Below are 15555 nucleotides of genomic sequence, written 5' to 3' on the forward strand. Positions count from 1 at the left end.
GTGTTCAATTTAAAAATACGTTTACATAAAGTAGCAAATCGCCGGAGCCCTTCTGTTATTGAAGGTGCTATCTCTTCTGCAATATTTTTTGCTTGTCGATAAATGAATTTAGGTTTAAAGTTACTAGTGCCTCATTTAAATATGGATCCTGCTTTAACCCCTTAACGCAGAATGACGGGTATACCCGTCAGTTGCTGAAGTGCATTCGCGCAGAGTGACGGGTATACCCGTCATTCACATAATAGCAGCTGCTGCTGCATCCCGGGGACTGAACTTTTCACCTCCGGTTGTCTCCGGCAAGTGAGAAGTTCAGCTTAACCCCCGTTGCGCTGGACGCCGCAATTATATGGCGGATAACGTGATACCTTTGCGCATTCTGCAGTATAAAGGCGGTGTTCATTGTACGCGCTCCCGTGGCGCTGATCGGGTTAATTAGCTAAAGTCCCGGGGTGTCCGGCAGGAGACCACTCCCGCCCGACACGCCGACACCCCATTTGATTAACCCGGGGCGGCGGGGGTGGGCGTTTGATGCACGGCGATCCGGGTGTCCGGCAGCGGCGATCCGGAGGTCTGGCAGCGGCGATGGCGGGGGGGGGGGGGGGTAAGTGCCCCCGCCATCGCCACGCACCCGCCATCACCGCTGTCAGACCTCCGCCCACATGTGTTAGTCCGGGGAGAGCGGGGCACAGAGGGAATAAGTCCTTCTTACCCGGTGGCGGATCCTGCAGGCTGCGGCGGGATCTGACTGGCCGGTGAGTGATGCTCCAGATGCTGCAAAACTACAACTCCCGGCATGCCCAGACAGGCATTGGCTGTCTGGGCATGCTGGGAGTTGTAGTTTTGCAACATCTGGAGGACCACTGTTTGGAGACCACTGTGTAGTGGCCGCCAAACTGTGATCCTCCAGATGTTGCAAAACTACAACTCCCAGCATGCCCAGACTGTCTGGACATGCTGGGAGTTGTAGTTTTGCAACATCTGGAGAACCACTGTTTGGAGACCACTGTGTAGTGGTCGCCAAACTGTGACCCTTCAGATGTTGCAAAACTACAACTCCCAGCATGCTCAGACAGCCAATGCCTGTCTGGGCATGCCGGGAGTTGTAGTTTTGCAAGATCTGGAGGATCACAGTTTGGAGACCACTACCCAGTGGTCTCCAAACAGTGGTTCTCCAGATGTTGCAAAACGACAACTCCCAGCATGTCCGGCTGCAAACGGCTGTCTGGGCATGCTAGGAGTTGTAGTTGTGTGCCTCCAGCTGTTGCAAAACTACATCTCCCAGCATGCCCAGACAGCCAATTGCTGTCTGGGCATGCTGGGATTTGTAGTTTTGCAACATCTGGAGGGCCACAGTTTGGAGATCAGTGTGCAGTAGTCTCTAAACTGTAGCCCTCCAGATGTTGCAAAACTGCAAATCCCAGCATGCCCAAACAGCTGTCTCAGCATGCTGGGAGTTGTAGTTGCGTACCTCCACCTGTTGCATAACTACATCTCCCTACTACTCCCTACTTTTGCAACAGCTGGAGGCACCCTGGTTGGAAAATACTGAAATAGGTAACAGAACCTAACTGAAGGTTTACCAACCAGTGTGCCTCCAGCTGTTGCAAAAGTAGTTTTGGAACAGCTGGAGGTTTGCCCCCCCCCCCCCCCCCATGTGAATGTACAGGGTACATTCACACGGGCAGGTTTACAGTAAGTTTCCTGCTTCAAGTTTGAGCTGCGGCAAATTTTCTGCCGCGGCACAAACTCCTAGCGGGAAACTCACTGTAAACTCACTGTAAACCCGTCAGTGTACCCTAAAAACACTGCACTACACTAACACATAATAAAAGGTAAAACACAACATATACACTCCCTTACGCTGTCCCCCCAATAAAAATAAAAAACATATCGTACGGCAGTGTTTCCAAAACAGAGCCTCCAGCTGTTGCAAAACAACAACTCCCAGCATTTCTGGACAGCCACTGACTGTCCAGGCATGCTGGGAGTTTAGCAACAGCTGGAGGCACCCTGTTTGGGAATCACTGGCATAGAATACCCCTATGCAATCCCTAATTTTATCCTCAAATGCGCATGGCACTCTCTCACTTCGGAGCCCTGTCGTATTTCAAGGAAACAGTTTAGGGACACATATGGGGTATCTCCGTGCTCGGGAGAAATTGCACTACAAATTGTGGGGGTCTTTTTCTCCTTTTACCCCTTATGAAAAGGAAAAGTTGGGGGTTACACCAGCCTGTTAGTGTAAAAAAATAAAAATGTTTACACTAACATACTGGTGTTGCCCCATACTTTTTATTTTCACAAGCGTTAAAAGGAAAAAAATAATAGGAGAAAAAGTCCCCCAAAATTTGTAACGCAATTTCTCCTGAGTACGGAAATACCCCATATGTAGGCGTAAAATGCTCTGCGGGTGCACAACAAGGCTCAGGAGTGAGAGCGCACCATTTACATTTGAGGCCTAAATTTTATGAATTTTTTTATGAATTAAACAATAATATATGGGGTATGAAATTTACAGAACACATTGATAAAAAAACAGTAACTTTTTTAGATCTAGAGCTATATATCAAAGATAGTAAAATCAACACAAAAACATTTTTTAAATCCATAGATGCTAATGGGTATTTACATTTCAAAAGTAGCCATCTAAAGAACTGGAAAGTTAATATACCGTTCGGGCAACTGAACAGAATAAAAAGAAACTGTTCCAAAATTGATAATTATGAAAAACAAGCCCAAATAATACAAAATAGTTTTTTTAGATAAAGGCTATCCTTATGTTGTAGTACAAGAGCAAAGAAAAAAGCAGATGCTATAGTGAGAAGCGAACAATTAAAGAAACAAAGCAGAAAATATAATTTAAAAAAAAGGACAAAAATAATTTTACTAATGCAGAATTTTGCACAGCGTTTATATCCTGTTATTCGGGAGATGCAAAAAAAGTGGAAACCATAGTCAGAAAAACTTGGGATATATTAAAGCAGGATCCATATTTAAATGAGGCACTAGGCACTAGTAACTTTAACCCCTTAAGGACCAAGCCCATTTTCACCTTAAGGACCAGAGCGTTTTTTGCACATCTGACCACTGTCACTTTAAGCATTAATAACTCTGGGATGCTTTTACTTATGAATTTTATTCCGAGATAGTTTTTTCGTGACATATTCTACTTTAACATAGCAGTAAAATTTTGATGATACTTGCATCATTTCTTGGTGAAAAATTCCAAAATTTCATGAAAAATTTGAAAATTTAGCAATTTTCGTACTTTGAAACTCTCTGCTTGTAAGAAACATAGACATACCAAATACATAATATATTGATTCACATATACAATATGTCTACTTTATGTTTGCATCATAAAGTTGACATATTTTTACTTTTGGAAGACATCAGAGGGCTTCAAAGTATAGCAGCAATTTCAAATTTTTCACAAAATTTTCCAAATCTGAATTTTTCAGGGACCAGTTCAGTTTTGAAGTGGATTTGAAGGGCTTTCATTTTAGAAATACCCAACAAATGACCCCATTATAAAAACTGCACCCCTCAAAGTATTCAAAATGACATTCAGAAAGTGTGTTAACCCTTTAGGTGTTTCACAGGAATAGCAGCAAAATGAAGGAGAAAATTCAAAATCTGCATTTTTTTACACTGGCATGTTCTTGTAGACCCAGTTTTTGAATTTTTATAAGGGGTAAAAGGAGAGAAATCCCCACAAAATTTGTAACCCAAATTCTCTCGAGTAAGGAAATACCTCATATGTGTATGTCAAGTGTTCGGCGGGCGCGGTAGAGGGCTCAGAAGGAAAGTAGCGACAATGGGATTTTGGAGAGTGAATTTTTCAGAAATGGTTTTAGGGGGGGCATGTCGCATTTAGGAAGCCCCTATGGTTCCAGAACAGAAAAAAAATCCATGTGGCATACCATTATGGAAACTACACCCCTCAAGGCACATAACAAGGGGTCCAGTGAGCCTTAACACCCCACAGGTGTTTGACGACTTTTCGTTAAAGTCGGATGTGTAAATACATTTTTTTTTCCACTAAAATGTTGGTTTTCCCCAAAATTTTACATTTTTACAAGGGGTAATAGGAGAAAAAGTCCCCCAAAATTTGTTAGGCAATTTCTCCTGAGTACGAAAATACCTCATATGTGGCCCTAAACTGTTGCCGCATTTGAAGACTAAATAAGGGCTTTGCATAAGGACGGAACCGGATGCAAGAATTACACTTGCCTCCGATACCAAAAATACCCTACAGCAGTGTTTCCCAAACAAGGTGCCTCCAGCTGTTGCAAAACTTCCAGCACGCCTGGAATGTCAATCGCTGTCCAGCAATACTGGGAGTTATCTTGCAATAACTGGAGGCTCCGTTTTGGAAACAGTGTCATATGAGAATTTTTTTATTTTATTTGCGGGGGGGGGGGGGGGGGGAGGTGACTGTGTAGGAGTATATGTGTATGTAGCGTTTTACTTTTTATTTTGTGTAATGTAGTATAGTGTAGTGTTTTTAGGGTACACTCACACGGCCGGGGTCTACAGCGAGCTTTCCGCTGGGAGTTTGAGCTGTGGCGGAAAACTTGCTGCATCTCAAACTTGTAGCAAAAGCTCGCTGTAGACCTTTGCTCGTGTGAAAGTACCCTGTACATTCACATGGGGGTGGGGGGGCAAACCTCCAGCTGTTGCAAAACTAGCACTACCAGCATGCCCTTTGGCTGTCCGTGCATGCTGGGGGTTGAAGTTATGCAACAGCTGGAGGCACACTGGTTGCTACTGGTTTGTTACTTAACTCAGTGTTTCACAACCAGTATGCCTCCAGCTGTTGCAAAACTACAACTCCCTGCATGTACGGTCTATCAGTGCATGCTGGAAGTTGTAGTTTGCAACAGTTGGAGGCACACTGGTTGCGAAACACTGTGTTAGGTAACAAACTTCGCAACCAGTGTACCTTCAGCCGTTGCAAAAACTACAACTCTCAGCATGCAGTGACAACTGAGGGCATGCTGGGACTTGTAGTTATGCAACAGCTGGAGACATACTACTAACACTCCCAGCATGCCCTTTGGCTGTCCGTGCATGCTGGGGGTTGTAGTTATGCAACAGCTGGAGGCACACTGGTTGCAAAACACTGACTTTGTTACTTAACTCAGTGTTTCCCAAAAAGGGTGCCTCCAGCTGTTTCAAAACTGCAACTCCCAGCATGCCCAGACCGCCAAAAGACATGTTGGGAGTTAGTTTTGCAACATCTGGAGGGTCCCAGTTTGGTGACCACTGTTCAGTGGTGTCCAAGCTGTAGCCCTCCAGATGTTGCAAAACTTCAACTCCAAGCATGCCCAGACTGTCAAGGCATGCTGGGAATTGTAGTTCTGCAACATCTGAAGGGCCAGATGTTACAGAACTACAACTCCCAGCATGCCCGGACTGTCTGGGCATGCTGGGAGTTGTAGTTTTGCAACATCTGGAAGGGCTACAGTTTGGACACCACTGAACACTGGTCTCCAAACTGTGGGCCTCCAGATGTTGCAAAACTACAACTCCCAGCATGCCCAGACAGCCTTCGGCTGTCTGGGCTTGCTGGGAGTTGTAGTTTGGCAACTCCTGGAACGCAGCAGTGAAGATCACTTACGGCTGATCTTTACTGCTGCGTCCGCCGCTGCCTCCGTCGGTCCCGCACTGCCTGTCCCGATCCTGCCGCAAGTCCCGCTGTGATCGTCGGTCCGGGTGTGAGGTGAGATTTCCGAACCGTCCACCATCTTCCCCCCGCTCTGCGCCGACATTCAGGGGCGGGTAGAGCGGGGATTTCACCTTTAACCTCCTGCCCCCCTCCTGCCATTGGTCGCTAGCCCTAACAACCAATGGCAGGGGTTTAGGAGCGAGGTGGCAGCTGCCACCTCACTCCTAAGCCTTCAGGATGATCACCGCTCCGAAAATCCCTATTTTCCGGGCGATCGGGTCACCAGAGACCCGATCAGCCCGGAAACCCCGCAAGTCCTTGTCATTAGTCAGTCACTGACTGACTGACTAATGACAACAATCAGCAGCAGGGGACCAGTCTGATTGGTCCCCAGCTGCATAGTGTCATCGGTCAGCTGTCCAGAACAGCTGAGATGACGTTTCTATCACCATGCCAACGGACATGGTGATAGAAAATGTATTGGACGTGTATACACGTCCATTTGCGGGAAGGGGTTAAACCTAAATTCATTTATCGACGAGCGAAAAATATTGCAGAAGAGATAGCACCTTCATATCCGAAATTAACTGAAAAGAAAAAAGAGATAATTAAACAGAAAGGTTCATATAAGTGCAATCAAAAAAGATGTGATAAACGTTCACACATAGAAGATGGAAAACAGAATATTGTGTGTGCGGCAGCAGGAGAGGTAATACCCATTAAAACCCATCTGAATTGTGCTAGTAGTTACGTAGTCTATGTGTCGGAGTGTCCGTGCGGGACCCAATATGTGGGACGTCCTAAACCCTTCGCAAACGTATTAATTTGCATAGGTTCAATATAAAGCATAAATATCCAAAACATAGTGTATCTCTGCGTTTTGCCCGATATCATAATGCAGATCCTGAGTTGCTATGGGTTACTCCCGTAGAACAAATAACAGAAGGGCTCCGGCGATTTGCTACTTTGTGTAAACGAGAAAGCTTTTATATTTTTAAATTGAACACGTTATCCCCGAATAGCTTTAATGAAAATATTGAACGTCCTTAGAATATGAAAGAATCAATTTTCCATTTTATTAATTTTTCTTTTAAATGGTTTTTTAAAAATATATTGGTTAAAAAAATCAGGTGTTGGTGTGGCCCAATAGGAATCTGTATCCGGGGTAACCTGGAAGTTAAGGAGTAAGGAGTATCACTGAGTTATTTAAGTATATCCCTGAGGAAGGGGAATGATCCCCGCAACGCGTCGGATGTTTGTACTAGTACTCTTTTATGTTTTTTATGCATGTTTTAGTATAATAAATTCGTATTTGATAAAGGAATGAGAATTTCTGAATTTTCGGCTGCATTTGAAATCTCTTCAAAAAAGACCTTTGGAGTGGAAAGAAAGAGAAAACAAAGGAAAACGGTGTTCAGACCTAGTGTTTGAAGGCATGCAGGATTGAGGAGGGTTTAGGACGTAAGAACCCTCCTCAGTGAAGTAAGTGCATTTGGAATATGGTATTTTATGTATGCACTTTATAGTGGAACATGTCCGCTCTCCTATTTGAGTTTTTTTTTTTCCCAATAAAGGGTTGTGTAAGAGATGAGGCCCTTATTATCTGCTACAATAGTCAACCACCAAACCTGTAAAGAAAGTTTTGGTCTTTTAGTAAAAAGGAGGTACGATGCCATATGTTATTTGTGCCCTGTGGATAAACCTCCTGTATATCGAGTTTGCGAGGAGGTAGAGGAAAAAGGACCAACAAAATTCCAGGCGCTGCTAGCTCAAAAACACCGGAGGCAATGGGTTATAGATGAAAGATCCTGGCAGGGATCATATTTATTAAAACAACAAAAGTACAGATGACGCGTTTCGAGGGTAAACCCCTCTTCATCAGATCAGATGCTGATCTGATGAAGAGGGATTTACCCTCGAAACGCGTCATCTCCCCACCTTTCCCCACCTACTCTCAAGGGTAATACACGAGGCGCCGTTTGCGGTCTGTTTCTTTGTCTTTCTATTACCACATGTATATCGAGTTGGATTGGGAAGTGATCCAAGATCACCAAGTCTAATATTTCCCTGTTTACAAGTCTGTGTAAGAAACGGTTGGACAAAGTCAAATAATCTACGTGGGACCATAAATGATGAATGTGAGAAAAATGTGTGAATAATATTTTATCTCTAGCAGAATCTACTCTCATAGTCATAGGAACCATTTCCCATTCTTCAGATACAGAGCAAACAGAATTCTGTATCAAGAATATAATACTGGTGGGAGTATAGCTGATATTATTGATATTATAAAGACTGTAGTGAGAGTCTGCATGTTTGAAAAGCAGTCAAACTTATTGAACTTCCTGATCAGAAGTGCTGGAGATCACCTTCATGGGAAAGACTTTTTGCCACCATAGTCCAGCACCTTTAGGCCATGTTCACACATCGGACTTTCCGTGCAGGGTTCCATTTGGAATATCTGCACGGAAATTCCGCTGCAGCAGAGTCCCTTTGAATTTAATGGGATTCTGCGGTGATGTAAACACGGCGGAATTTCCGTGCCAGATGTTTCCGGCATAGAAATTCCATTTTCCATGTCGCATGGAATGCATAGCCATCTATGCAACGGCGCATTCCATGAGGTCCTAGTGCAGATTGCAAAGATTTTCCGTGCGCATATTTCAATGTGTAAACATAGCCTAATAGAATGGTTTAAGAAGGTACGCATGAATTCAGCTGTCAGTCTGTGTGGCTTTCTGTGAGAATCTGTGGAGCTTTCACTTTCTGTGCAGCTGACAATCAAGCTCAGTGCAGAGAAGCACTTCCTGAGTTCGGACTCCTGCCAGGCAGGGAGGAGACCGAACTCACTGTATTAACTGTGGCAGGGAACAGAACCAAGCCACCTAGAGGCCATTTTTTATATTACATTTTAAACATATTTATGTTGATAATTTTAAAAGCAAGTGAATGGGAAATTGTATGCTAATTACACAAGGAACACTATATTAAATGTTTTATTTGGTGACAGGTACTCTTTAAGTTACTTTTTTCTTGTGCTCAAAGTACTTCTGTATTTGCACTACTGCTTTATTGTTACTTTATTATATTGAGTGACACATGAGGTCCAGACCCTTTCCCGACACTACCTTAAGTGTACCCTTATCACCTTCCCATTCTTGTCCACATAGCATTATTTTAATACTTGAAAAAGTTTGTATTTCAATTTTTTTCATTGTCCAAGGAACATGGACTGTTTACCTATTGTGGTGACATAAATGCTCTCTCCATGTTAAGTATTTTCTGAAAACTTTAAATAATGGTGAAAAATGCTGTTTAGCAAGTTAGCATGGTATCTTTTGTGTTGAAATTGTCCTCAAGATAAGTAGGTTAAATGTGTTTTTGCCCAAGGCCTACTTCAAGATATGTAAAAATAAATGAGATGTTAAAAGGAAAGGTTGTGAGGGAGATTTATCAAGCTATCTTTGTCCCTGTGCACACAATGGAAATGCTGCCCAGATTTTCCACAGGGAAAGCCTGGGTGGATTCTGCTTGCAGCAGCCTCCCATTGATTTCAATGGGATATTGCTGCTCTGTTTACACTTGAGAAGGTCTGTCTCGGAACTTCCAAAGAGGAACTTGATTCACTGAAAGATCCGACATGTTCAGTCTTTTTGACAGAATCTGCCAGAGAAGTCTCGTTATATACTGTAGTGAATGACACGGCGCTTAAAGCGTACCTGTCAGATCCCACAAAAAAAAAATGTTACTCAATACCTTATCCTGACCATGTATATGTAATTTTTATGCATTTCTGAGCGCATTTTGCCAAAAAAAATTTTTAATTTCTTCTTTTGGCAGAGTCCAGGGCCCAGAATTATCGTAGTGTGAATGGTGCAGCAGAATCCCATTGGAAACAATGGCAGGCTGGTATACCATATTTTTCACAGCGGAACCTTGAAGCCGAATACGTAGTGTTCTTAGGGGAACCTTGAAGCCAAATACGTAGGGCCCTTAGGGTACGTGCACACGTACCATGTTTGTTTAAAGTTGTATTCAGTTACATTGATTTATAAAGCACCACATTTGTAGGAAACCCCGTACATGTGAATGTACCCTTATAGTAAGATTCTCTTCGTTGCCTATAGTGACCAATCAGAGTTTAGCATTTATTTCTCATAAAATAAAAGCTGAGTTGTGATTTATTTCTGAAGAAAACCTTACAATATGACATAATGATACATTTCCACTGGATCCCTGTAGCATTGTTGTGTGTCATCCATATGGGTATACTAATACACATTGGCACAGATTTACTAAAACTGTCTGTGCAAACTAAGGCTGCATTCATATCATGTTTTAGGGCTACGGCAGCTGAGACTTTAGAACCGGACTGCTGCCGTATCCTCGCCTAACCCATGCCTCACCCCATTCATTTCAGCGAACCAGATGGAGTCAGGTGGTGACTTCGGTCGGCTCATGTTTGGACCGCATCAGTCTTTATTGCAGGACTGAATGATGTGGTCTACTACAATTTCAGTGTGGCAACAAAAACTCAAATGATAAAAAAAAAATTAGCCACCAGAGACACAAGCTGACACCGTGTGACTCACTGAAATGAATGGGGTATGGCAAGGATCCAAATTTTTCCTCCCGAGCCAGCTGCTGTATGCCCAAATTGTGGTATAAATGCACCCTTAGATCTATAGGCCAACATTTATCCTCGTATTTAGACTGTTTTTTGTGTCTAGAAAAGGCACAAGCAGGGTTTATTTGCGCCTTTTTTGCGCCTTTTTGTTTACACATTTCTGCTGATTTGAGTTGCAATCCACTGATTTTGGCAATACACATGATATGGAAGGGTTTTATGAACTGCACCTTTTGTGAAAAGGTGCAATAAAAGGAGCAAAGCCACTGAAAAGTCTTTAAAACTACAACAGCCCAGACTTAGCTTAGCTTTTTGGTGTATGTGAAGAGAGAAATTTCAGAAAATGTGATCTGCACAAAATGTATCAAATGCTCTGTGACCATTTAATAAATGTGGTTCTCCTACACATTACCAGCACACAAAAAAGGTGTAGAAAAATGCTTCACTTACACCTACAATGATAAATGCCGGCCATTATCTTTATTTATCTTGATTGATCTGTGACGCAAGTCATGTAGGCTAGTTTTTTTGCGTATTTGTCCTGTGCAAATGACCAATAGGAAAATGAATTTGCAGACAATATATAATGTACAAATTTACTTATTTTAAGTAAAAGTTTTTTATTCTCCAGCCTCAGGGGGAAAAAAAGCAGAAGACGTCTAGAAAATTGCTTGGTCTTAATAGTGCATTGTTGCTTCTTCAAATAATCCCAAACATATTCTTTATTTTGAGGTCTGGGCACTGGGGTAGACAGTCTGGGAACACAAACAGCTTCCTTGAGAGGTAGGTCTCCATCTTCATATCAGTTGCTTAAAGGGGTACTCCACCCCTGGCATCTTATCCCCTATCCAAAGGATAGGGGATAAGATGTTAGATCACCGCGGTCCCGCTGCTGGGGACCCCGGGGATCACCGCTGCGGCACCCCGCCAACATTACTGCACAGAGCGACTTCGCTCTGTGCGTAATGACGGGCTATACAGGGGACGGAGCAGTGTGACGTCATGGCTCCGCCCCTCATGACATCACGGCCCGTCCCCTTAATGCAAGTCTATGGCAGGGGGCGTGACGCTACCTTCCCATAGACTTGTATTGACTGGGGAGGGCCGAGACGTCACGAGGGGCGGAGCCGTGACGTAACGATGCTCCGGCCCCTGTATTGCCCGTCATTACATGCGCAGTAATGATAGCGGGTGCTGCAGCAGCGATCCCCGGGGTCCCCAGCAGCGGGACCCCGGCGATCTGACATCTTATCCCCTATCCTTTGGATGGCGGAGTACCCCTTTAAGGGAATTAGCTCACTGTAGAATTGTTTTTAGTTTTTTTGTCAAAATGAATTAAACTGTGTTGTTATACATTCCTAAACTTTAAAAAATCTTTCTTAATGTTTGACTGATAGTTGTAGAAATGGTTTGCAGATATTTTCATGCTTTCATGGCCTACTGCTTTATAATATATATTCTGCATTTAAGATGTCCAATATCATTGTTTTAGCACAATCAGCTGTTTGAAGGGGCCTCAGCAGAGCTCAAGACTCTTTATTGAGGCAGTGTTGCTCTGCTTGATCACAGACATGCCACAGCAGTTGCAGCATAACAGTACTGTCTCTCAGCTGCTAAAGAGTAATGGTATTGGGTTCCTTAGGAGTTAACCTTTATCAGTCTCAGTACTGTGAGCTGTATATGCATAAATTGCTATTATATTTCCTCTTTCCACATTGATGTTTTGAGATTAATGTTTTTACTCCTTACTGCCAAGATTTGTAGGTCCTATTTGTACAGGATAAATGGATCATTGGACACACAACTCTCTCTAACCAAAATCTTTTCTATGTAGAAACTCCTAGAAAGGCTGAAGGAGGGGTTCCCAATCAAATCCTCTCTACCCAGAAGACTGGGCCCCAAAATAACTGTTTAGTCTATCTTAGGCCAGAGAGGTATGCACATCTTGTCAGAGTTTATCCTGCTAGGCCATGTCAGAAAAGTTAAGACCTAGACAGCAACCTGTTCCAACAAGATAACCTAGCCTTGTCCGCACTAGAGAATCAAGTCGAGTTCCATTTCTAACCAGAACTAATTTTTGCTCCAAAAAGGACAAAAGTCTAGTCAGAAGTAGGGAACAAGCTGAGCAAGGACCCTACTACAAACACTCAACTCTTCAAGTCGGAGTCAACACTGTGTGTCACGTGACAAATGCATAGTTTGTCTTGCTGCAAATCACGGGTAAAATCTTTAAGTATTTGAACCACAGTGAACCAACCTGTGTAGGTCCTCCACAGCAGGGCTTAAACTATTTGGACTGTATCTTTACATCACAACTAGCAACCAAAGTGCAAAAAGCACAATAAAGGCTCTTGGTCAGTATATCTACTTTCAAAAACCACTTAAAGTAAACTAATTACTGCTCATTACGCCATGTGGTCAAGGACTCTCTACCTAGTGCAAGACCCCCAATTGACGAAATCGTGGTACAGGCTCACAGAGGATTTATTAGGTTAGCCTGACCACCCTACTACATGCCATTGTACGCAAGGGACTACTATTATATAGCTTGAACTGCTGCTCTAATCCTCTCAGCGTCCTGTTGCAGATTTTACTTTGGAGTTTAGGAGCTTTAAAGAGGTTTTCCCCATATAGATAAAAAGGGGGGGGGGGGGTCAGACAGGTGGGCTTTTGTAGCATTTAAGAGTAGAAAGAAAATCCTGGCACTCATGCATTTCTTTGCAATGCTTTTTACTTCTTTAGATGCATAAATTATAGCATGTTATGGATGCAGCACGCGTTACGGCTGTGAAGCCTTTCTCAACTGCAAATGTTTTTTCTTACAATGATACAATTTAAAGGCATCGGAGGCTCACAATTATGACATCATTGGTTGCCCTGGAAGCATAACAACAAAATAACCAAATAAAACAAACAGAATATACAGACTTGGATTACTTGGATCACTTGAATGAACTAAGTGGATCACTGCTCACAGATCCCATCCATTCAGGTAAGTCTCTGTGAATAGAAATGACAATAGGTTTAAATATTTGAATATATACTGACTCTATAATAAATAATCTAAATCATAGTCCCGGTTCCTCCCCCTGGGTTCAAGTGTACCTAATCTGTGTATCCAAAACACCTCTTTTTAAAGTAACAACTTCTTTAAAAAAGAGGTGTTTTGGATACACAGATTGGGTACACTAGAACCCAGGGGGATGAACCAGGAATATGATTTAGCTTTTTTATTATAGAGTCAGTAAATATTCAAATATTTAAACCTATTGTCATTTCTATCCACAGAGACTTACCTGAATGGATGGGATCTGTGAGCAGTGATCCACTTTGTTCATTCAAGTGATCCAAGTAATCCAAGTCTGTATATTCTGTTTGTTTTGTTATTTTGTTGTTATGCTGCCAAGGCAACCAATGATGTCATAATTGTGAGCCACTGATGCCTTTAAATTGTATAATTGTAAGAAAAGCTGTCAGGTTCCGGATTCTGTGAGGATACTGGTGGTGGATCCTCTGTGTCAGTGGGGTGATGACGTGGGCCGTACCAGGGGAACGGAGTCTAAGAGGTTACTGGTTTTCACCAGAGCCCGCCGCAAAGCGGGATGGACTTTCAGCGGCAGGTAACCCCCAGGTTGTTTCACCCGATAGCGACTCAACCCCAACTGACGGCTGAGATAGGCGCGGTACAAGGGATTAGGCAAGAGCAAGGTCAGACGTAGCAGAAGGTCAGGGCAGGCAGCAAGGATCGTAGTCAGGGGCAACGGCAGAGGGTCTGGAACACTGGCTTGGGACATACAAGGAACGCTTTTACTGGCACAAGGGCAACAAGATCCGGTAATGCTGGGAAGGGGAAGTGAGTTTAAATAGAGAGGGCACAGGTGTATTCACTAATTGGGCCAGGCCCTACGCGGGTCGCATCCCCGCAGGTGACATTAATGCAGCGCTCCCGGTCAGCGGGAGCGCTCCGGGGAGGAGCGGGGACCCGGAGCGCTCGGCGTAACAAAAGCATTTGCAGTTGAGAAAGGCTTCACAGCCGTAACCCGTGCTGCGTCCATAACATGCTGTAATTTATGCATCTAAAGAAGTAAAAAGCATTTCTTTAAAGAAAGAGTGCAGGATTTTCTTTCTACTACTATATTCTTTAGTCCACTAGCACCGGACTTACCTGCAGTGCCGACCAACCCTCTCGTTCTTGGTTTAAAAGGGTAATCCACCCCTAGACATCTTATCCCCTATCCAAAGGATAGGGGATAAGATGTCAGATCGCAATATAGCACGCAGCACCCACCTGTTACTGCTCCAGAAGCGCTGGAGGGTCTTGCTCCCGACCATGGGGACATCATGCCCCACCCCCTCAATGCAAGTCTATGGGAGGGGGCGTGACAGTCATCACGCCCCCTCCCATAGACTTGCATTGAGGGGGCGGGGCGTGACATCACACGGGGGCGTAGTTGTGATGTCACGATCTTCCTTCCCCGTGGTCGGGAGCCAGACCCTCCAGCCCTTCCAGAGCAGTAACAGGTGGGTGCTGCGTGCTATATTGCGGGGGTCTCCGGCAGCGGGACCCCCGCGATCAGACATCTTATCCCCTAACCTTTGGATAGGGGATAAGATGTCTAGGGGTGGAGTACCCCTTTAAGAGTTTAATGACTGACATTAGCATGATTGCTGCTGATAGCAACTGTCTATGAAGTGAGCACTGCACTATGAAGTGTCTAATGTCATCTAGGGGTTAAGTTATTGTTCTGCATCCTTTCCAGCTCATAGCATTCATTTATCTAGGAAATGAAAGCGTGATCTCTGAATTTTTTTTCTTTTTGCATGTGTATGCATTTTTTATTGCAATATACATTTGTATGCACTCACGTTCCCAGAATAACACCTCTCATACCTTTATATTTCTGTTCCTCTTGTGCTCTGAGGTTGTTGATACAATAGATGTGCGCTTCTTGTGTGCAGGCTTTCTGCCATCTGACTCTAGTTTGGTTTCTGGTTTCGGATGGTCATGAACACCTTTTGTCTTTATAAAACAAACAAACAAATATAAACACATTTGTATAATTTAACATCTTTCTTGTATAAAATAAGAAATATAAATACTAGATTATATTTAAAGCAAATCTGACAGCTGGTTCACCTGCACTAAACCCAATGCACAGGGTTATACAGTGACCTCCCCGACCTACGATGGCCCCGACATATGATCAAATCGACATATGATAGCCTCTCAGAGGCCATCACATGTCGATGTCAGCAT

The 15555-nt window shown here is 43.5% G+C and overlaps 1 protein-coding gene across 1 annotated transcript in view; it reads right to left on the minus strand.

Moving 5' to 3' along the window:
* The window catches only part of GCM1 (glial cells missing transcription factor 1), a 70376-nt gene that overhangs the window by 13537 nt on the left and 41284 nt on the right, over window positions 1-15555 (minus strand). The window contains exon 4 of the mRNA XM_056563575.1: window positions 15190-15318. Coding sequence (XP_056419550.1) covers window positions 15190-15318 — 129 coding nt within the window. The remainder of the gene's footprint in view (window positions 1-15189; window positions 15319-15555) is intronic.

This window comes from Hyla sarda, chromosome 3, assembly GCF_029499605.1.
Source record: "Hyla sarda isolate aHylSar1 chromosome 3, aHylSar1.hap1, whole genome shotgun sequence".
Classification (NCBI taxonomy): Eukaryota; Metazoa; Chordata; class Amphibia; order Anura; family Hylidae; genus Hyla; species Hyla sarda.